The sequence below is a fragment of the Saccopteryx bilineata genome, chromosome 2 (genome assembly GCF_036850765.1).
Source record: "Saccopteryx bilineata isolate mSacBil1 chromosome 2, mSacBil1_pri_phased_curated, whole genome shotgun sequence".
Classification (NCBI taxonomy): domain Eukaryota; kingdom Metazoa; phylum Chordata; class Mammalia; order Chiroptera; family Emballonuridae; genus Saccopteryx; species Saccopteryx bilineata.
Genome location: NC_089491.1, coordinates 290,614,215 through 290,636,653, shown reverse-complemented (window position 1 = coordinate 290,636,653; position 22,439 = coordinate 290,614,215). Strand labels below are relative to the sequence as shown.

At 49.1% G+C, this 22,439-nt stretch overlaps 1 protein-coding gene across 8 annotated transcripts in view; it reads left to right on the top strand.

Annotated features, from left to right (window-relative positions):
* RGS8 (regulator of G protein signaling 8) overlaps positions 1 to 20,624 on the top strand; it is a 41,601-nt gene extending 20,977 nt beyond the window's left edge. For all 8 annotated transcript variants that reach the window (XM_066261302.1, XM_066261295.1, XM_066261298.1 and 5 more), the window contains 2 exons: positions 14,067 to 14,233; positions 15,461 to 20,624. In XM_066261302.1, the coding sequence (XP_066117399.1) occupies positions 14,067 to 14,233; positions 15,461 to 15,643 (350 nt within the window). In that variant the 3' untranslated portion in view covers positions 15,644 to 20,624. The remainder of the gene's footprint in view (positions 1 to 14,066; positions 14,234 to 15,460) is intronic.
* The last annotated feature ends 1,815 nt before the right edge of the window (positions 20,625 to 22,439 follow it).

Here is a 22,439-nt window from a genome sequence, read left to right as displayed (position 1 = left end):
AAAAAGAAGACTGATGTTCACAAACAGCTTGTTGGCTGATGAATGAGAACAGTCCCTTCCTGGTGGAGAATGCAACTTTCTGAGAAAACAGACATGCATGCATGCAATTAACAGGAGAAATAATGTAGTGTGCTGACTACAGATGAGGGGGCCTCAAGACTGCAGGTAGAACCCTGACATTCAGTGCCCCTCTTAAATTCCACCTTGTTGCTATTAGAAGTCTTCACTTCTGGGAGCAGGAGGGCTGCTTTTCACTGAGGGCATTGTTTCCATTTAATTGGGGAACACAGTTCTCTGCAATTAAGAAGTACCTTGGCTGATGAGACCCAGCTCTGCTACTCAACAGCTGGGCAGCCTTGATGGGAATCCCTGTCTCTCAGAAAATCTGTTTCCTCATCTCTTACATGGAGTAGGAGGTCTCAGAGGCCGGATCCAGTTCCGTCCCTCGTTCTAGGATGCTGCCTGCAGTAACCACTGAGGCTTAGCAATAACTAGGCACCTACGGCAGGTGGTTTGAGTCAGCGCTGCTTGCAGGATTACATAAAACTGCTTCAGAACTAAAATGGCTCGTGCAACCAGAGGAGGGGCGAAGGCACCTGTGTATGGAGCCTTCTATCCTGGGCAGGGTCCCGCTATTCAAATCACGGATTCAAATCAAAGGGGGGGGGGGAATCAAAGCAACTTTGCTGATTTTTAAACCTGAGAATAAAAAAAATATATGTGGAAGGCAAATGTTTGGAGCAGTTTTCCTCTCAATCACAAACCATACTTGCTGACAAATCCAAAGAAGCATCCATGGAGGTCTAGGAGATAATCACTTTCTAAGTGTTCTCTCTCTCTCTCTCTTAACTAACAAGTGAAAAATGAAATTAAAATTGCTTGCTGATGGCTTCATTAGATAGGAAAGGATTTCTAATGTATGTTAATTTGGCAACATTTTCCTGTTTATCCAGTGATGATTCGACTGGGTGTCCGAGTGGTGTGTGTAGTTTGCCCCCTGCAGTGTGTGTGTGTGTGTGTGTGTGTGTGTGTGTGTGAGAGAGAGAGAGAGAGAGCAGGTGCGTGCGCATACCCATGGCACCCAGAAGCCTTTCTGCCTCTACAGCTCCTAACCAGGAGAGTGAAGGCTCCATCTTGTGGGAGACAGGCTGCTGGAGAACAGGCCCCCAGTTGGTGTCTTCTGCTTCCATTCTTCACGGGTTCAGACATATGCTTGTTACCTGTGCGGCCTTCAGTGGGACATTCAATCCTTAACTCTTCTTTCCTTCTTTCCTTCCTTCCTTCCTTCTTTCCTTCTTCTCTCTTCCTCCCTCCCTTGCTCCCTCCTTCCTTTGTTTTTTGCACACAAAGGTTGGATTCATTCCACTTTTAAGGTGAAAATGTAGACAGGGCCCCTTCCCCTTTCCTCTCGCCTCTTTCAGCCTGACCCACACCTGGATGGCAGCCCCTCACTCTGGGCATCTGTTTGGTCCTTGGCTTTGTTTTACTGTCCGTGTGGAGCAGGGAGGGTCTGTGTGGACCTGTCCCCCCAGGCCCAGGGAAGGCGTGCCTAGTAGAATGGTACAATTGAAAGCTCTCTCACATTTGCAGAGTTCCCATCTCTGAGAAAAGGAGGCCAATAAAAAAGCATGTAGTTTTTAAAAATTAGCCTCCTTTGGGATAACGGTTGAGATATAGAAAAATTTAATGACTTGACCTGGTCACACAGCAATTAAACAGGAAACCCACAACAAGCAAGCCAATGTTAATCTCACCAGCTCGTGAAATTCCTGAATTATTCATCCAAAAGGTCTTTAGCTCTAGAATATATAGCTGAACAATCAGCTCTCCATTGCCTGCCTGGCCCTCCCCACACCCTTCTTCAAGTCAAAGGTCCTAGAACAAACAGTGTAACTCAGAGTGCGATCCGAAGATGGCAGCACCAGCAGCACCGGCAGCAGGGTTCTATGTCAGACCCACTGGGCCAGAATCTCTGGCGGGGGGCCCAGCAGTCTGCTCTGTGCCCATGAAAGCTTGAGAAGCACTGCTCTCAAGTACTTACACAAGTAAGTACAACCCCGAACCTGGCATGTCCTGGTGGGGGCAAGTGGTCTATGCTTCCCAAGAAACACGCTGAAAACAATATCACAGCTTTCCCAAGTTCTCAGGCGGCACGCCCCTCCGATGGTATATCTGTGTATTGCAGACTCCACATATGTAGCAGGTATGGTGCAGGCTGTTCACAGTCACTAAACAAATATGGCAGCTGTGCTTTCTGGGTACATTGAAGATAAGGGTGAGAGAGATATAAAGCAGAGACAGGTGGAAAAGAGATCCTTTTCTCCTTGCCATCCTCTCTCTATGTTGATGTAATGTCTGCTTGCGCCCAGGTCGGTGGCTACAGTCAGCTTTTATGAGAGCACCTGGGTTATACAAGGCCACTGTTAAAAGCTTGTAGGACAGGTTTGAAAACAATTGGACCAGCCTCCAACAACCTTCAGTCATTGACCAACCATGTGACCTTTGGCAAATTATGTCACCTCTGCCAACTTCACTTTCCTCATCTATAAAAAGGGAATCATAAGACTTAGCTCGTAGATTTGTGGTGAGAATTAAATGTGGCGATGGTCGTGAAATGCTAAGCAGGATGGCTTTTCCACAGAAGGGCTGCCTAAGGGGAAACTATTTTTATTACTTTAGTTCTAGCACATTAAGTTCAGAGAAAACATGCATGTCGTGCCTCCTATGTGCTGGAGATGGCGTCAGCTCCTTGTTCCCACAGTCAGCTTGAGACTGAGCAGTGCAGGTGGGGTGGGGGGGGTATTAGAATCACAGGTGGGCTCATTCAGATTCCATAGTACCGCACCCTCTGTGCCTCATGAAGTTTTAGCATCCCTTTCTCATTCCTCCCCAATTTCCCCACAATGCATGTAAGAGAATCCCTCTGGAGATGTAGTTTTTAAAATCCCAGGAGGTGAATCTGACATATTCCCTCTCTGAGAGTCCTTGTCATCTTTCTGGATCAAGCCAACGAAGCAAATGTTCCCGGACACGTAATTTTTAAAATCTTTCAGGCCGTGGACTGGTATACCTGGAGTTTAAACTGTTTTTTTTTTTTTTTTTCTTTTTTTTAATTTTTATTTTATTTATTCATTTTAGAGAGGAGAGAGAGAGAGAGAGAGAAGAGAGAGACAGGGGGGAGGAGCTGGAAGCATCAACTCCCATATGTGCCTTGACCAGGCAAGCCCAGGGTTTCGAACCGGTGACCTCAGCATTTCCAGGTCGACGCTTTATCCACTGCACCACCATAGGTCAGGCTATACCTGGAGTTTAAAAAAAAACTTTTCTTGTATGAAAACAGTCATTTGTGAATGCTAACCTTTGGGGCATTTGTCTCCCCTCTAATAGAAAACTCCTGCTTTGTTTCTTATGCTAGTTGGAGAGATAGGTTTTAGAGTTTTTGTTGTTGTTCCTTGATTCAGCTTCTGGTTGATTAATAAGGAAAGAATTTTGGATTAGGAGTTGTAAGACCCAGGCAGTTCTTACTCTCCTGCTCCTTTGTCCTAGGAATAAGAAGCCGTGTGACCTCACTCAGAGCTTCACCCTTACCTGTGTCCAATATAAGGCTGGGTCATAGAACCGCTCCTGTCCTTTCTGGTTCAAAGTCTCGAACAACTGTCATGTCCTATTACTATTATAATATGTCTTGCTATATGTACACTAACAAAGTAAAGATCATCGAAGAAAACTGTTACTCACAAGACTGAAATATAATCAGCATACCAATCGCTTGTTAATAAATGCCAGTAACTGAAAATAGTTTGTCCTCGAAATAATGTCCCTACTTGAAACTTACTTAGCCCTAGTTATTTATTTTAAAACGAGCATTTACTTATTTTATGGATAACACAAAGGGCTTTGTGCCTGATGCTATTCACATCACAAATTTCAAATTATTATATGAACATGGTTCTGAATGAAAAGTGGTTTTGACTTCACCATTAGTACATGTATCCTGGATTTTATAAATAAATGTATTTTCCTCTCCTATTCTCTGACCTTAGAACCCATTCACTGGTTTATTTTTTCCAATTGATCAGGGATGCGAGAGGACTCTGGTCTTTGGGACTGCACTTTGGTAAACAGAGAGCTCAAAAAAAAAAATTGTTCCTGTGATCTTGTAATTTTCCAAGCCTGGGATCGGAGCTCGGCTCAAGCCCACCCCCGATGCCAGCTCAACCAGGGCTCCTGGACCTTGAACCGTTACCCAAGCCACCCTCCCTGCTGCACCAGCTGCACTGCTCATTCATAGTGACCCAGTTTTTCTTCTTATGTAAGCACCCTGCATCAAAGAACCGGAGAGAGCACGCCGGCGGCAGGCAGCGTGTGCGGCCACGGGATGTGTTCTTGGAGATCCTGTGCACACTCAGGAGGACGCCGGCATTCTGCTCGGTGTTCCAGGAATTCTGGACACAAGCCTTTCCCCTTCTGTGACTAGGTAGACATCAATCTCAAAACACGTGTGATGTTCTTAGAGCCTGGACTTCTGAGAAGGTGCTACAAAGAAAACCAGAGGGAAATGAAGAAGTGGAATGTGAAAAGGGCAGGTCCTCCTGCTTCTCTCTCAGTTCCGTGAACTGTTTACCACCTAGCCCTTTAAGGGACCAGGACTGTTTTTTGGTGTTAGACATGTTACGTTCTGGGTGATGACTCCTTAAACCACCGAAGTGCAGGCACAGTGGTCACAACCACGGAGGGCATGGAGGGAATACTCGTGACCTGAGAGCCAGCTCTGTGTGCTCCGCCCACCCCCACGATCATCCCCATGGCCCCCTGAGGCAGTGCTGTTAGGGTCTGCGTCTCACTGACAAGAGAACAAGAGAACAGAGGCGCAGAGGGGCTTGCATCTTGCCCAGGGCCACACTAGCTAGTGTGTGTCAGGACACAATCCCAGGCAGAATAGCTTCAGGGATCAGAGAGAGGTCACTCCCTCCAGTGGCCTGGAATCATGGGGGTCGTAGAGGGGGGGGACTCTGGTTTCCTGGGTAAAAGGAGGGAGCAACATCTGGCGTGCACAGAGCGGGGTGCATGGGGTCCTTGCAAGAGGAGCACAGGGAACACAATTCAGGTCACACTGTGAGGTGCAAGTAGATGTCCATGAGCCTTTCAGACATAAACCAGCTTCCTGCATTTCGAGCCAACTGCATTTGATGGGCAAGCAGAAGGGGAGGGTCCTGGTGGAGAGAAAGGGAAAGATGGGGAAAAGGTGAAAGGGACAGGAGACAGAAGAAAAGGGAATTGGATCAGGAAAGATGCTGGGTGGTAGACAGAGGACCAGATGAAACGTTGCTGAGAAGGGACGGGAGGTGATGGAAGGGGAAGAAAGGACACAGATGGGAAGAAGGAACCCTGCTGACTTTGGTCCCATACAGTTCCTCTGCTAGGTGACAGAAGCAGGAAAAGTAGGCGCGGTGGGGGACAGGTGGTCTGGGCACTGAAGCCCTCTGAGGCCATCTGCTCTGGGAAGGGGGCGGGGCTCCTGCAGCCCCAGGGGGCTTTCCACCCCTTCTCACTTCCACTGTGTGGGTGAGGTTTCTCTTTGCACAGTGACCCTTCGACCCTGCTTGGTCAGCCTGGTCCTGGGGACCTGAAGGGAGGAGTGGGTTAGGGCCGAGGGGGTGGGTGAGCAGAGGAGAGGGCTTGGGGCTCTGGGAGCTTTCAGGGGCTCTGCCGCAATCTGCTCGGTAGGTGCTGCTGCTTTTCAGGTGCAGCCCTTCCGAGGCCCATCTCCCCTCCATCCTCTCTCTCTTTAGACTCTTCCCTTGACATCACTGGCAAATTCCTAGTGTCCTATTTGCTGCGGTTCCCTCCCACCTCCTCCAAAGTCTGCCCTGGAAATGCGGGCACACTTTGGGGGGCGGCTGCCCAGGAGCGCAGACACTTTGAGAAGGTCATTCCGCCATGCTTGTTACAGTGTCTCCAGGCCACAGCTGGGGCAATGAGTCTGTCCGCTCCGGGACGCGAGACAGCTTCCCAAGGAGGGATGTGTAGAGTGGTTCTCAGTGCTCTGGGAAAGAGGAGACTTCAGGTAGAGTCCAGGTTATCTGTGGTACCCAGTGGCCTCAGAGAAAAAGTGGCGGCAGGTGTCCTCCTGTGGGAGAGACCCCAGCTCTATGAGCCAAGTGGCACATTTGCCCTGTGGTGGCATACTTTCAGAGTGACTGAACGATTTGGGGTCATTGCCTATCCCTCCGCTGGAGAAGTGACAACGTGGGGTTTGCCGTGACCTCCAGAGGAGAAGCAGGCAGAGTGGGCTCTGAAGTCACGCCGGTGTGTGTGTGTAAATCCACTTCCCACCTCTTACTGGCCATGTGGCCAAAGACATTCAATGTTAACTCCAAGATGAGAAGATTTTGACTTTGGGAACTTAAGGCACCTGCCCCAGGTCATATACAGAACTCAGAGCGGGGCTGTCTCACTCCAGAACCCCTGCCTTGATAGCAGGGTTGGTGTAAGGATTAAATGACCTGCTATATAAAGATTGGATGGCATAGAACTTGGCCTGGGGCAAGTCCTCGATGTATGACGGTGATGGTGTTGATGAGGAGGAGGGTAGAAAACAGTCAGCTGAGAGCTCTGTCTGCTGCAGGTGTATGTAAGCTATGGTGGGGACAGGACAGAGTGCTAACTCCACCTGGGAGCATTCATCAGACCCAACCCTCTCAATGAATGTGCTGTCCAAGGTCATCGAGCCAATCGTGGGGCTGCCTCTAATCATAATGGAGAGTGTAGTGCTCCCTCCCGCCCCAGGTGGGCCAGGCAGGGTTCATCAGCTGCCTCAGTGAAGCTGCCAGACAGGTGCGAGCCAGGGATGAGTTCATCACACATTCGACTCCAATTCTTCAGCCCTGCTGTGTTGGTCTCAGTTGCTTTCGACGTAATTCAGCTGAATGCTGCTGCATGTGCCCATCCTTACCTCTCTGTTTTCCTTCTACTCATATAACCCCCCCCAACCTTTCTCATTGACTTTTGACTTTCTTCCCACCCCATTTGTTGCCATCATACCTGGAAACATCACCACCTGTGGTGTCACTCATGGCCTCTTTGTCTTGTGCTGCAGTGACGTGCCTGCCCATCCACTCCAGCGTCATGGGGGCAGGCATCCTGTGGGCCCCATCACCCTGCGGAGACTGGACCACCGACCCACATAAGATGCTGGCTTTGTATTCGGGTGTCCTTGCCACTTACTAACTGTGTGACCTCGGGCAACTTATTTAACTTCTCTAAGTTTGGTTTCTTTTTTCCCCCTCCTACAAAATGGCAAAGGTATTAATACCTATGCTATCGATGGACTATAACAGGGGTAGGGAACCTATGGCTCATGAGCCAGATGTGGCTCTTTTGATGGCTGCATCTGGCTCGCAGACAAATCTTTAATTAAAAAAATAATGTTAAAAATATAAAACATTCTCATGTATTACAAGCCATTTCCTATGGCTCATGTTCATGATTGTGGGTGGCTGGAGCCAATCACAGCTGTCCTCTGGGACAACACCAAATTTTTATTGGATAATGCATAATGTACACGGGTCGTTGTATGACTCTCACAGAATTACATTTTAAAATATGTGGCGTTCATGGCTCTCTCAGCCAAAAAGTTTCCCGACCCTTAGACTATAAGGAACAAAAGCCATAAGGTCCATAAATCATTTGGTGTAGTGCCTGGCCCAAAGCAAATGCCCCATAAATGCCTGCAGGGCTTATTTAAAAAATTTCTCACTTCAACTTTTTTCTTTTTAACGTCCTTCCTGTTTATCCTTTCCCCCTCCTCCTATGTTCCAACTGCTGGGTCCTAAATCCTTGCTGTTGTCTAGGCTCAGGGCTCATTAGACAGCTTGGGCCTGATGGTCCCCTCCCCTCTCTCTGAATAATGAGCTCATGCCCAAACTGAAAGCTCTTGCTTCCTTTCATCTCTCCAGGTCTGTGTCTTCACAGCTGTTTGCCCGTAACTTATCATCTTCCTATTAATTATCCCCGAGCTCCAAACCCTTTTCACTTAGGTGTCTCCACGACGGTTCCTATTGCACATGTAATTATTCAATTAATTATTATAGATCAGTTTGTGAGTTCTGTAAGGGGGCATCTTCCTCTGACTTACTCAGATTGTATCTCCAAAACTGTGCCTGTGGAGGCAGACCACTTACACCTCAAATTGAAAAGGCGACCAAGCCTGACCAGGTGGTGGCGCAGTGGATAGAGTGTCAGACTGGGATGCAGAGGACCCAGGTTCGAGACTCTGAGGTTGCCAGCTTGAGCACGGGCTCATCTGCTTTGAGCAAAAGCTCACCAGCTTGGACCCAAGGTCACTGGCTCCAGCAAGGGGTTGCTCGGTCTGCTGAAGGCCCACGGTCATGGCACATGTGAGAGAGCAATCGATGAACAACTAAGGTGTCGCAACGAAAAACTAATGATTGATGTTTCTCATCTCTCTCCATTCCTGTCTGTCTGTCCTCTGTCCCTGTCTATCCCTCTCTCTGACTCTGTCTCTGGGGAAAAAAAAAAAGGCGACCAAAGCTGTTCAACTCACATCTCTGAGCGTCCCTTCCCTGACCATTTCTCTCTGTCTTCATCCACTCCTGTCTCTTCTTCTCTCTTCCTGAATTTAAGGAAGACAAGTTCTTTCATTTTGTAATTCCTCTCCTCATTCAGAATTTGCCTTTCCCGGATACAATTCTTTTGCCTCTTTGATCTCTCTTCCTTGGCTCTCTCCCTTCTGCCTGCAAGCACACCTGGAAAGATCCTGCTTAGGAGTCACGGGGACCTGGTAGGGAAACTTGGCTCTTCATGGCAGTTGGGTAACTGGGAACTTTGACCTTTGTAAGCTTGTGTTTCTTTCTATGGAAAATGCAGGTGATACTCTCTACGAATCAGCATTGTGACAATAAGTCAAGCTGGTGTCTGTAAAATCCCCACCAAAAGGTATGGCGTCTAGTAAATAAATAAAACTCCCTGCCCCGAATCCTAAACAAACAAACAAATAAATAAAAGAAAACCCTGCCATCCATAGTTCCGACCACCTTCTCCAACTAAAATCAGAGAGTAACTCCAAACCGGAAACTTCCCTGCCTCCACTGCTGCCTTCTCTCTCTCTCCATCATGAGTCCATTCTTCCAACTTCCCAGGGGCAACATTTAATCAATTGAACTCTTTGCTTTCATTTCAACTCCACCTGCTCAACAAGACTTTTCTGATTAGATCAACATTTAAACATATTCAAGACTACCTTACAAACAAACAAAACAAAAACCCCTCAAAGAACAACCCCCCCAAGCCCCTCTTTCCTGACCTATTTCCTTCCAGCTATGCTGTCTGATCTTTCTCTTCCCTTCCTGCAGGAGACATCTGCATTAACTGCTTCTACTTCCCTCATTCACTTTTGCACTCAGCACAATGTGTCTAGGGACCCTGTCACCTATTAAAACTGTTCCTGCCAGTGGTTGCCGAATCTTGTCACTGAATCTAATGACCACGCTCAGCCTGTGTCCAGCTTGACCTCTGGGTAGCACTGGGCAGGCGCAGTGGCCACTTCCTCCACTGAAATATTCGCTCCCCGGGCCTTTTGTCCTGCTGTGTCATTCTTCATCTCCCTGGTTCCTGCACAGGCCTCTTGGTGTATGTCTATCCTGTTAATAGGCTCAACAATTTTTAGTATTATCATTATTATTGTTAAGCACTAGCCTTACTAAACTATTTCTGGTACTTTAACAAACTTTCATAATTCTAGGCCTTCGCACATGCAGTTTCCCCCCTACAATTCTCTCCTCCATCTGCCCCTTCCTTCTTTCACTGAACTTAGAAGCTTCTTCCTCTTGGAAGTCTTCCCTTCCGTCCTCAGGTCTAGCTCTGGAGCTCCTCCTGGGTACTTCCACAGCAGCATCCTACACTCTCTCTATCATATCACTTATCATATTTACCATGGTTACCATAATTATGTTTTATTGTCTCAGGTTGCCCCTTCACTGTAAATTTTGGGAGTGCTTTATTATGCCTGTTTTTAGCATCTTGTAGAATGCTTGGGTCACGTAATGAGTGAATGAATGGAGATGGCATTATTACTGTGTTAGATTGGGAGTTAGTATACCATATATATATATATATATATATATATATATATATATATTTTTTTTTTTTCTTTTCATTTTTCCAAAGCTGGAAACGGGGAGGCAGTCAGACAGACTCCCGCATGTGCCCAACCGGGATCCACCCGGCATGCCCACCAGGGGGCGATGTTCTGCCCCTCTGGGGTGTCGCTCTGTTGCATCCAGAGCCATTCTAGCGCCTGAGGCAGAGGCCACAGAGCCATCCTCAGCGCCCGGGCCATCTTTGCTCCAATGGAGCCTCCACTGCGAGAGGGTAAGAGAGAGACAGAGAGGAGAGGGGGAGGGGTGGAGAAGCAGATGGGCGCTTCTCCTGTGTGCCCTGGCCGGGAATCGAACCTGGGACTCCTGCACGCCAGGCCGACGCTCTACCACTGAGCCAACCGGCCAGGGCCCCTTATATATTTTTAATGCTACCTGTTATTACCTGTGTAAGTTCAGTCAAGCCAATTCTCTAAGCATCAGTTTCCTCATCTATAAAATGGGAAGAAGTCAAGCAACATTCCTAAGAGCGCTTTGCAGGTGTTATCTCTTTAATGCACACAAAGACCCAACAAAGCTAAAGATGTAGACGAGTAAAAAGATAACATCTGTACCTTGTGTAGTGTAAGGCTGGTTTCCTTAGCTGGGTTACCTTCACCAATACCGTTGAAGGAGGCAGAAAGGTCATTTTCTTTCTTTATTTGTAACTAGATTTGGCTTGCTCACAAGGACCTTGTTTTTGCTTGATGAAAAGCAAAGCAAAATCTAACAAACAATGAACTTGAGCTTTTCCATTCATTCAAGGAATTTAGTCTCTACTGTTTTAAAAACAAGTCCCGCCTGACCAGGTGGTGGCGCAGTGGATAGAGCGTCGGACTGGGATGTGAAGGACCCAGGTTCGAGACCCTGAGGTCGTCAGCTTGAGTGCAGGCTCATCTGGTTTGAGCAAAAGCTCACTAGCTTGGACCCAAGGTCGCTGGCTGAAGCAAGGAGTTACTCGGTCTGCTGAAGGCCCGCGGTCAAGGCACATATGAGAAAGCAATCAATGAGCAACTAAGGTGTCGCAACAAAAAAACTGATGATTGATGCTTCTCATCTCTCTCCATTCCTGTCTGTCTGTCCCTATCTATCCCTCTCTCTGTCTTGTAAAAAAAATCCAAAACAACAACAACAAAAAAATAAGTCCCTTCCAAGTCACTCTTCTAAGTCCCGTTGCATTTTGCTCTTTTAGATAAATGCGTAGTGTTTTAGGGTCCTCCCCAAACCTTTCCTTCCCATTCCCAGACTGCATTGGAAAGGCAGCAGGGGAGGGCCCCCGGCCTGTGGTGCTCAGGTCCTCTCTGAGAGTGTGCGTGGCTGTTGTCACATGCGGACTGGTCACTGCTCAGAGGTGCCTTGACTCCCATGGGCACTGTGTCCTTGGATGCTCCAGGAGGTCCTGCATCCAGAACCTGGCAGACCTCTGCCCTCATGGTGACCTCCTGGCAGGCAGGCTAGCTCTCAAATCCGAGTTCTTTGGAGCTCACGGAAACTTCTGGACCTCCTCTATGGGAGCCATGGAGGAGACAGGGGTGACAAAAAGAGAATATTTAGAGAGATCTTTAAATTTGTTTTCTGTCGCCCTGGCTGGTTGGCTCAGTGGTAGAGAGTCGGCCTGGCGTGCAGGAGTCCCAGGTTCGATTCCCGGCCAGGGCACACAGGAGAAGCGCCCATCTGCTTCTCCACCCCTCCCCCTCTCCTTCCTCTCTATCTCTCTCTTTCCCTCCCGCAGCCAAGGCTCCATTGGAGCAAAGATGGCTCGGGCGCTGAGGATAGCTCTGTGGCCTCTGCCTCAGGCGCTAGAATGGCTCTGGTTGCAACAGAGCAACACCCCAGAAGGGCAGAGCATCACCCCCTGGTGGACATGCCGGGTGGATCCTGGTCGGGCGCATGTGGGAGTCTATCTGATTGCCTCCCCATTTCCAACTTCAGAAAAATACAAAAAAAAAAAAATAATAAATTTGTTTTCTGACATATCTTAAGATTTTAAACATATGTTATAATTAGTAGTTTTTCTCTTTTTAATTGTTGACTTGAATGAATTATTCTCAGGCCATCTCTCTGCCTAACCATGACTGTGCTGTGGTCTCACGCTTACTTTGATTTTCACTTTATCTGGGTTTTCGCTCCCTCCTCTTGGGGTATCGAACCTGATGTGGGAGTGAGGGTGGGTGGGACCCTGAGACAGAGGGCAGAGCTCTCATTTGAGTCTAGACCGTGTGACTCTGCTCCTCCTTCCCTGACCCAGGAACCAGTTTATTTCCATCCTGCCTAGCAGGAAGCAAGCTCTCATTGTTTTCTGCTTTCTCCATTTCCCTCGTCTTAGAGATAAGGTGACCACGTGTCCTGGTTTTTGCCTGTGGTGGTCATGGCTTTTGCCTACTGTCCCCAGGTGATTATTAGAAGTACCCACCTTCACTCTCAAAAATGCACTGGTTTGGACGATGAATTCATGGCCACCCCTACTTTCGTTGACACTTTCAGCTCCTACTTCCAAAATTTAGATTTCTTTGTGATTTGACATTTAGCTTTGGGAGTCCCAACCAAAACCCTTTTCTCTGTCAAGTTCAGGGCTCCTGCAGTGAAAAGTCTTGGCTTTTATGGCTATTGTTCTAGAGATGGCATTAAAATGTCTATATTGAAAGACAAAGCTGAACAATGACTTTTTAATTAGGAGAAATAAAAATGTTTTAGGAAAGTAAAAACAAACATTTAAAGACATCAACAGCATGGCACTTCCGTTCCGCCAGACAATCCTGGGCAGTGCACTGTCCTGGCACACGTTGGGGACCTCAGAGGCTCGCCCAGGCCCTCTCATCGTGCAGGCCTGCTGATGAATTTTAAAAGAAAGAAAGTAAACCGTTATAGCCAGAGTTATTTTTAGGCAATGCAGTGACTTGATTTGATGTGGCCTTTGCCCTTCTCCTGAGGGGAGGTCTGTGGGCTGGGGGTGGCCAGGATGCTGGAGGACAGCCTGTAGAAAGCTCTCACTGTTATTCATTTCGAGGAGAGTGAGGTAAGGGTTCAAATAAAGCATAAAAAGTAGTTTAAAATAAAAATATGAACTCAACGCATAGGCTCGCAATGAATGCTAGTTTCCTTCTCTACACCTGTGGGTTAACCCTGCTCCTCTTATCTCGATTGGAGGCTCTGTTTGAATAAAAGCAAAAGGGTGTGTTCATCGTTAAGTTAATTTAGAACAAAAAAACCCCCCTATAATTAATCTTAATTAAAACATGTAATTTGATAGGTAAGATTTTTAAAATAAATAATTGATGTTAGGAACCATTAAAATAACAGGGCCTCAAAGTTTATTGGTCTCTGGTTTTTTTTTTTTTTTTAGAGAGGTTAGGAATCTGTCCATGTATTAAAATGGCATCACCGGCTGAATTTCAGTAGGTGTTGACTTTCAGAAATGATTCTGGTAGTAGCGAAGGTTTCGCCCTGAGAAATTCAGTCTGCCTAGTCAGTTTCACAGGAGACTGTTTTCTCTGGGCGGTTGACTTGGATTAGGGTAAGGAATGGATTCCATGCATTACTTTGGCCTAACTAGAAACACGGGCACCCCAGTAGACCCAGGGGGCAGCCAGCTCTGCATTAGGGGACAGGCAGTGACCACCGAGGGCTGATTAGAAGTGACCAGGCCTTCCCATAGTCATTATTACTGTGGTTTCCGAAACATTTCTCCTTCGTATCACTACGATCCTTGACTAAGAAGCAGGGCTCGTCACCGAGACTACCTGCATGTCTAAGAGAATTAAGTCTTTAAGAGGATATGGAGGAGCGGTGAGGGGTTAGACAGTCAGGGCCACTCTGACAGTATTACCAGCTTTCTGTCTTTCTTCTCCATTTCTTAAGCTTAAGCTGCTTCCTGTCTCTCTTCCCTTCTGCCTCCCTCCACGTCCACAGATGGGGTGGCCGCGTTCCGCGCCTTCCTGAAGACGGAGTTCAGCGAGGAGAACCTGGAGTTCTGGCTGGCCTGTGAGGAGTTCAAGAAGACTAGGTCAACTGCAAAACTGGTTTCCAAGGCCCATAGGATCTTTGAGGAGTTTGTGGATGTGCAGGCTCCGAGGGAGGTGTGTTGGTGGTGGCAAGCGCGCTGTCAGAACTCTATCCACAGCTCCTGGCTCACACCTCCCTCCTCGTGGGGGTTTGAGCCAGGCATGCCGGGAACTTTCTTTTGAACTGAGCCTCGCTGCTCTCATGGCTCTTGAGAGAAAAGGGGATCCTTTAAAGGGGCAGAGCTCAGGGCTTGTATACAGGAGCCCTGTTAGGAATGTCTTGGCTGCCAGTTAAACATTGCGCACGGGAACTGTTTCTATAGAGATTCTGCAAGGATAGAGACCACTGACTCCATGTGAGTTTTCCTTGTTGGAAGGCAGCATGGTTTGATGGAGTGAGCATCCATTTTGGAATCATGTTCCAATCTTAGCTCCACCACTCACTAGCTGTGTGATCTTGGTCAAGTTCCTTAGCCTCTCTGGATCACATTTTCCCCCATGTGAAATAATATAATATCAACTTCCTTTTGAGAAGACTCTAAGTATTAGGCAAAAAGCACCTATTAAATATTTGTCACTGCTTATTATTCAATAATCATAGCTATTTATATTGTTTTACGATAACTTATTATAATTTCTTATAAAAAGAAATGAATTCGGTGTGCTGCTGTTCTTCGATACAAAAGAGAAATTTACTTGGGAGGATTTTATGGAAGAAAAATATTTGTTGCCTATGAGTTTGGGTGCCTTGAGCATTCAGAACTCTTCAATTATGCTTTGACTTGAGCTGCAGGAGGTTTGGCTAGGATGTTGCAAGCTTCTTACAATGCTTTTTGGAACAGAGATGTGCATTCTAACCACTGTCTCTCTCCCCAGAGCATTTGTTTTCTAAGTAGTTAAGAAAGGAGAAGAGGGCAAGCTTACTTTAGGGAACCAGCACTAATACTTGTCTGTAGTCTAACTCTTTGCCTGACATTGTAAAGGTCTCTGGATTACGAGTTAAGCCCAAAGGGGTTTTGCCTTGGCTCTGTTACTAACTTTCCATATTACTTTAGACCAGCTTTTTAGTATCTCTTTTGTTTGGTGTCCTTACCTATAAATTGGGATGAGGAATGTCTGGTTTTCAGACTCACAGGATTCTTTCTGGAATCAAAAGGGGTGACCTCCATGAAACTCGTTTGAAAAGCACGACTAACCTTACATCTATAAGATGCTGCCATTGATGATTATGTAGCTAGGATCAGCAGCCAGGCGCCTTGGCGTATGAGAGCCCGTGACCCTGCTCTCTGTTTGTGTCTCCAGGTAAACATAGACTTCCAGACCCGAGAGGCCACGAGGAAGAACATACAAGAGCCATCCCTGACTTGCTTTGACCAAGCCCAGGGAAAAGTACACAGCCTCATGGAGAAAGACTCTTACCCCAGGTTCCTGAGGTCCAAAATGTACTTAGATTTGCTGTCCCAAAGCCAGAGGAGGCTCAGCTAGACCTCAGATGGGGACTCTTGAAGATCACCGGCTTTCCCTGCTCCTTGCTGCCAAGACCATATTCTAATGTGAAATGTCATAGGTGTTCAAAAGCAGTGGCGTTTAGGTTGAGAGGCTGGGGTGAGGAGGGGATGAAGGGCCATTCCAAATGGTGACTCTGTCACCAGAACTGGGACTCATTCACCCATGTTTGTGTTTTGGTGGTGGTAACACCTCGCTGCAGTCACCCTTCTCTGGGTCAGCGACTTGTCCTCTGTCATGCCCTGGGTCACCTCTGCTGAGAAGGCAGATTCGCTAGGCTAGGCTGATCTGTAAATAATATAAATGTAGGCTCCATCCTTTTCACACCCTCCTCAGTTAGGAGTCCTGACTCTCTAGCTTGTCCTGTGCCCTAGTGAGGAATAGTTAGAAGACTGGCTCAGGTGTGTGATTTGCTCTCACTGTGTAAAGGCTAGTTCCGGCTGTTGGGACCTCACAGTGCAGGAGAGAAGCCTCTGTGGAACCCCAGGTTTCTAGAACTATCATTGACAGGTGGCCTCTGGGAGAAGGGGCTGACTCCATGGAGTTGGCCATTTCTTCTGTTTCCATAGGACCAGAGTGAAATGCTGTGCTTGCTGACCATCTTAGTCTAGGAAATTTACAAGATTCCCCTACTGTTGTGAGACGCTTCCAGACTCTTCCAGAAAGGGTCTTGGGAGATGTCCTTCATAACTTCTGATGTGGAGCTGCTAATAAGAAAAGTGCAGCTTATAGATCTTTCTAAATTCTACCAAGAAGTTTCCCAGAAGGTGAACCACCAGGAAATGTAGCACCGGTAGACCTTTGTGCAACGGGGCACCATATAACCTACCTGCTGCTTAATGTACTCTCTGCCCTCGCCTCCTGTGACATCACACATCACCGATCTCTTAGAACGACAGACAGCTTGGCAAAGGGAGGTGAATTCCTAAAGCATGGACAGCTCTCACGGTGCCTAATCCTCTCCCTGTCTCCCTCTGTCCCCCCTTCCATGCAGGCCATGTAATTATGATGGGGGAGAATGGGAGCTTAGGCCACAGCTCTTTTTTCCAGCTTGCTTCCTGGGAGCATGCTTTCTTAGAAAGGTCCTTCTCACCAGGGCCACCTTGCCTATTCAGCTGCTTCCTTCTTGATCTCTGACCTTTCGGGATTGAACTTGAGGCTAAGAAGATCACTGTGAACAATTGGTAGTGAAGAACCTTCCTAAAAGGCTTTCATGGTACCCTGGGGCTGCTCTTGGAAATCTGTCTGGAAACTCTTTCCTGGAGGATGAGTAAGACACGTGGAACCTGCTCTAGCTGCCTGGAGACTTTGGCACAAGACTGCAGTGCCAAAGAGATGAATCCTCAGCAGAGAGACCGGAAAGTAGAAGAGGACCCTGGATGAGGCTGGTCTCTGGGTGAACTGAATCACGGAGGACATGGGGAAAGAGCTGGTGGGATCATTCCAAGACAGTGGATTTGGAGGTGCGGCTGATCTCCAAAACTTTCAGCTTGGCTAGATGGAACAGCATTTGATTAGGTGTGAGCTCTGGAGTGCAGGCGATTGGGAATGGGGCTGGAGTGATCTCCTGTGGGGCGATGGGCCTTCTCAGGCATGTGCGGCCCCAATGTTTGCGCTTCTGTCCAGAACTTCCCGAATCTCTTCTTGTCTTGGCTACAGCTAGACAAGGCCAGGAAGGCTCTCACGTCCTGCTGGTGTTGGGTCCACTGCGCTGCCATCCTGCTGTGGCCCCTTGTATCCATGAGTGAGGGCTTGGGTGTCCGTATGAACCACCAAGGACAAAGAGAACACATGCCTCCTAGCTCTCACTCTAACAGGACCTGTGAGATTTCATGTTCAAGAGCTCTAAAGCCTCAAATGGGTGTTCCTAGTTAGATCAGATAGTATTCCCCTGCCCCCACTGGTAAAAAACCATCCTTAGCTAAAGCTGCCAGAATTGAGGTAATGATCAAATTCTCGTACAGGGTATTTTACACATTGTTTACATGCGAAATGTGCATCTGCTACCAACTCCACTGTCGAATATGAGGTGCAGAGAAATCAGAACAGCACGGAGATATGGAAAACTGAAACATTCTAAGATGGGCCTTTTTACTGCTTCCATTATCCCAAGGAGAAAAGTCAGAACAAGAGTGTGGTGTGATGGCCTCATTTGGGCCCTAGACTTCTTGCCAACTGTTGGTGGAATGAAGGCTAAAGATGGTGGTGTCATAGCACCTGGTGACTTCCTCCCATGATGGGGAAGCAGCAAGGACCAAGCTGGGGGTATCCTGAATTTTGCCGATAAGCTAGAGTATGTGGGTGTGTGCAGAGGAACGTGATAGCTTTATTTATGGTACTCCCATGGAGTGTGTGCTTGTGTGTGTGTGTGTGTGTGTGTGTGTGTGTATGAGAGAGAGAGAGAGAGAGAGAGAGAGAGAGAGAGAGAGAGAGTTGTGAGCATTAGACTAGTAACCACAGAGACGATCTTCCCGTGGGGTGGAGCTGTCCTCACTCCTTTACGTCCCGTTTCCCATGAAAGGCACAGAGCCCTGAGCTCTCCTGCCTACCTTCAGGCACTTGGGTCATGCCAGCCCAGATTCTGGTCTGTGATGAAGCAAAGAGAAATGTTTACAACATCTAGAGCAATATCCAAGCATACCTCATCCCGAGCCTCCTGCCTCCCCCGTCCTGCTGCTCCCCACTTCCTCTTCCACAGCCCTCACATCGCCTCGTTAGGTGGGCACCCACGGGGCCCCTCCTTCCACTGAGCGTCTTCCCTTGCTCCTCAGGCCAGCTTGTGCTGTGGACTGCCTTCTGGGCTTGAGGTTTGCCCTGTGCCTGCGACCTTGGAAGGCCCAGGGCAAGCCAGGGCAGTGGGCCGGGCAAATCTATGACTTTGAGGACTGTTCTCCATCTTGAGTGGCCTTTCTGCCCTACATGAGAGTTAAACTGTTTAGGGGCTGGTTTGGCATTTCCTGTTGCCCTTGGCAAACCTAATAGAACTTGACCAGTGTTAGCCATTCACAGCCCCAGGCACCTCTGGGGTGTGGAAAGACCTTCTGAGCAGTATTTATTATTAAACTTGAGTATCAAGGAATCCCCCCACTCCACCCTGGAAATTCTGTTATAAGTGCTAATTCCCCAGTTCCACACCCAGAGATACCGATACAACAGACCTAGGGTGGGGCCCAGAAGTCTGCGTTTTTAATAAGCTCCGGGGTGCATAGACTATATTTTGAAAAAAGACGATCTAAGACAGTGGTCTAAAATGTTGGCTCTCACCCTTGGCTGCTCATTGCAATTACCTGGGGGAATGTAAAAAACCCAAATGTCCAGGTTCCACCCAGAACAGTTTGGCACTGGGACCCAAGGCATCAGCAGTTTTTAAAGTCTCACCGGTGATTCGAATGTACAGGTGAGGTTAGAAAGTGAGGAAGACACAAATGTGTTGGCCCAGAGGGCAAGAGTAAGCCCAGATGCAAATAAATGCACCGACTGGGAACCTGCTGGCCCTGAATTTGACTGTCGGTGGCCTCTGTGCCCTTTCAGTCTGACTTGCACCTTTGAGATGCAAATATCATGTTTTTGTCCCAGCTACATGCATTGTTGGGCAGCAGGTGTGCCAAAAATGGGGGCTGAGGGCTTGTTGGTTAAGGGAGGTTTTGCTAGGCCTCCCAGTCTTGTTCACAGCGCTTCCTCCAAGCTGGCTTCCTGGGCTGTTTCCCCCGTTTGTTTTCATGCATTCTCGTATTTGGCAATCTTTGTTAGACTGTGCCTCTGTCCCCGAGGCCATGCGACATAGTAGTTGGAACTCAGGTAGTGGGTGAAGGTGTGTGGTAGTGATAAAATAGCAGTAGCACAGTGACTTCCAGATTCCTCAAAGGAGGGTGTCACATCCTGGGAATACCAAGCGCTTTGAGGCTTTCTTTTCCAAGGCCAAGGTTGCGGTGGGGTTTCAGCCCCTGTCCTCAGCCCCCACCACTCGCATTTTGGTCTCAGGTCACATGGGCAGCTGGAAAGTTCTAGTTGGTTTACTCTCTGGTGCTCTCCCCAGGAATTGCTGCTCTGAATCCACGGAAGCTGTGAGGTGGTGTCCTGCCTGGCTGCAGGCCCAGGCTCTGGGTGCCGGCCCTGGCACCTGTCCTGGACAGGGCAGAGCAGGGCCAGGCAGCAGGGTATACAGGCCCTGGGCTGTGAGGGTAAGATGTGAACCCTGTGTGCCCAGGGCTGGGCAAGGGTGGGGCCGGGAAGACAACAGGAAGGGGGTCAGGGGACAAGCAGCGAATGTGAGGTCTGCTTCTCTGGGGCATGTTCAGAGACAGGATGGTCTCCTATCCGCAAGAGTGCCCAGAACCCTTTTGACCTGTCCGAGCCCATATCCAGGTGAGGCAAAGGAATTCTGATTTTCTATCTGAGGCTGCCCTTCAATCGGCCAGCGTCAGTTAGTCCTCTTTAAATCTGTGTCCCTCTGGGTTGGAAGCATGGGAGGTGGCAAAGTCAGCCCTGGCATCGAGAGCCTGCGCCACTTGGCATGAGACTGTGGAGGAAGAGCCCAAGAGCAGAGATGTCTTCCTGTCCTCATGGCCTCTCGGGACTCCAATTTGATGCTGTGGACCAAGTGGGAGACTGCAGGATGGGCCGCTGGCTTCCCCAGGCCTGGGGCCCGGGTCCTCTCTATGAACTGTCCCTACGAACTGTCCCCTTGGGGATGCTTCCTCCTTGTGCCCCTCCTGCTCCCTTTCGTGTGCCAGGTGCAGAAACAGTGGCTGATCTTGGTGTGCTCTCTGACCACGACCACGGTAGCATTAGCTGATCACGCAGTGCACACCACACATTTGTAGCAGCTCATCTGCCACCTAAACCGCTTGGCTGATGGAGTCCTCACTGAGTTGTTCCATTACTGTGCAGAGCAGAATGATGTCATTCACCTTGACTGTACACAAGGCTGTGAGACACAATAAACGGAACCTGAACACACTGCCCTTCGCTCTCTTCCCACATTTCTGGCCAGCTGTCTCTTTATGAAGAAACATTTCACGTAACACATGGACTCCCCGGTGGGTCGCATGGCCCGGCCAAGGCTGACACAGGGCCAGCCACCGGGAAAGCGGCGGTGGAGTGGGTGGAATGGGGTGGAGATGGTTTGGGATGAGTGTGGGGGTGGGGAGTGACTTCAGGTGATGAGAGTGGCTTTGAAACTGTAAAATGCCACACAAACAGGAGGTGGTGTTTGTGTTGATACCACCTACTGCTTGACAATGCAGGGAGAGGAAAGGCCGAGGGAAGGATTATGTATTTGTTCAGCTGGGGCGATCTGAAAGGGACTGGTTGATCTTGTTTATGACTGTACTCACTTTATACAATCCTCGTGTCCCCGAAAAGTGTGCATTCACCGTCGAATCTTTGCGTGTCTCCGGTGATCGGGTTCTGTGGAGGGACCAAAGGAAAATGAAGGGTAGAAAAGCTCAGTTTTTAGGTGTAGTGATATGCAAAATCTTAACAATCCAAATAATTAAAATGCACCGGAGAAAGTCTGTCTTTAAAGGAGAGATGACGGGTTTCCTCTAAGGTGAATGCTTTATATTTAATGAGAAAGACTTGTAATACAAATGACACCCCTAAGTTATAGTTTTGAGGACTGGGCCAGCGTGGGAGCAGCCTGGGACGCTGCAGACAGGAGGCCCGCCCACCGGGGAGGCCATGAGATCGGATCCTCTCTATCCAGCTTTCCTTTGCTCCTCCTCCTCACCCCAGCTGCTCCCTGAGGGTTTCTGACCCCTTCAGGACCAGGAAGAGCAGGGAAGGAGGAAAGGAGAGGGAGCAAGGGGGCATACCTGATGCATATGCCCTCTGGGCCTGGGAGGAGACCCTGTCTCATTGAAGACCCTGTCTCTGGGGGATTCCTTCTCCCTCCAGCTCTCTCAGTGAGGGCGAGAGCTTTTCTATGCTGGCTGGTGGTGTGCTCCTCGCTGGGCTATGCTCCTTGCCGGGCCCTGGTCCTCCCTGGGCCGTGGTCCTCCCTGGGCCATGCTCCTCCCTGGGCCGTGCTGCTTCCTGGGCCGTGCTCCTCGCTGGGCGGTGGTCCTCCCTGGGTCGTGCTCCTCCCTGGGCCGTGCTGCTCCCTGGGCCGTGCTGCTCCCTGGGCAGTGATCCTCCCTGGGCCGTGCTCCTCCCTGGGCCATGCTGCTCCCTGGGCTGTGGTCCTCGCTGGACCGTGCTCCTCCCTGGGCCGTGCTGTTCCCTGGGCCGTGCTCCTCGCTGGGCGGTGGTCCTCCCTGGGCCGTGCTCCTCCCTGGGCCATGCTGCTCCCTGGGCCATGATCCTCCCTGGGCCGTGGTCCTCGCTGGGCCGTGCTCCTCGCTGGCCCATGCTCCCCCTCTTCTCTGCAGCATCCTGTTCTCACATGGCAGGCTCTCCAGGGACCTCCCCCATCTGCTCTCCCTGGGAGGGAGGTGAGAAGCAGGTGCCCACCCCTTCCCTTCCGGTGGGCGGGACACCCACAAACAGCACACTGACAAGCCCTCACGCATCCTTCCCAGCCCGGGACCTTCGCGCCCTCTCACCGGCTCTCCTCTCCCTCCGGGCTGTGTCTGCTGCATCTAGAACCCCTTTGGTCTCTGACATCTACCTCCTTGGCCTTGACAGAGAAACCTCTTACCAACAGAAAACGACATTGCGCAGGCCATCTCAGTAACACAGTACATGTGGAAATAACCAAGTGAAATCCCTTCTGGTCCTACTGTGTCTATCAGCAAAGTCAAAGCTGTAGCCAGGGGGAGACAAAGGAGAGGTC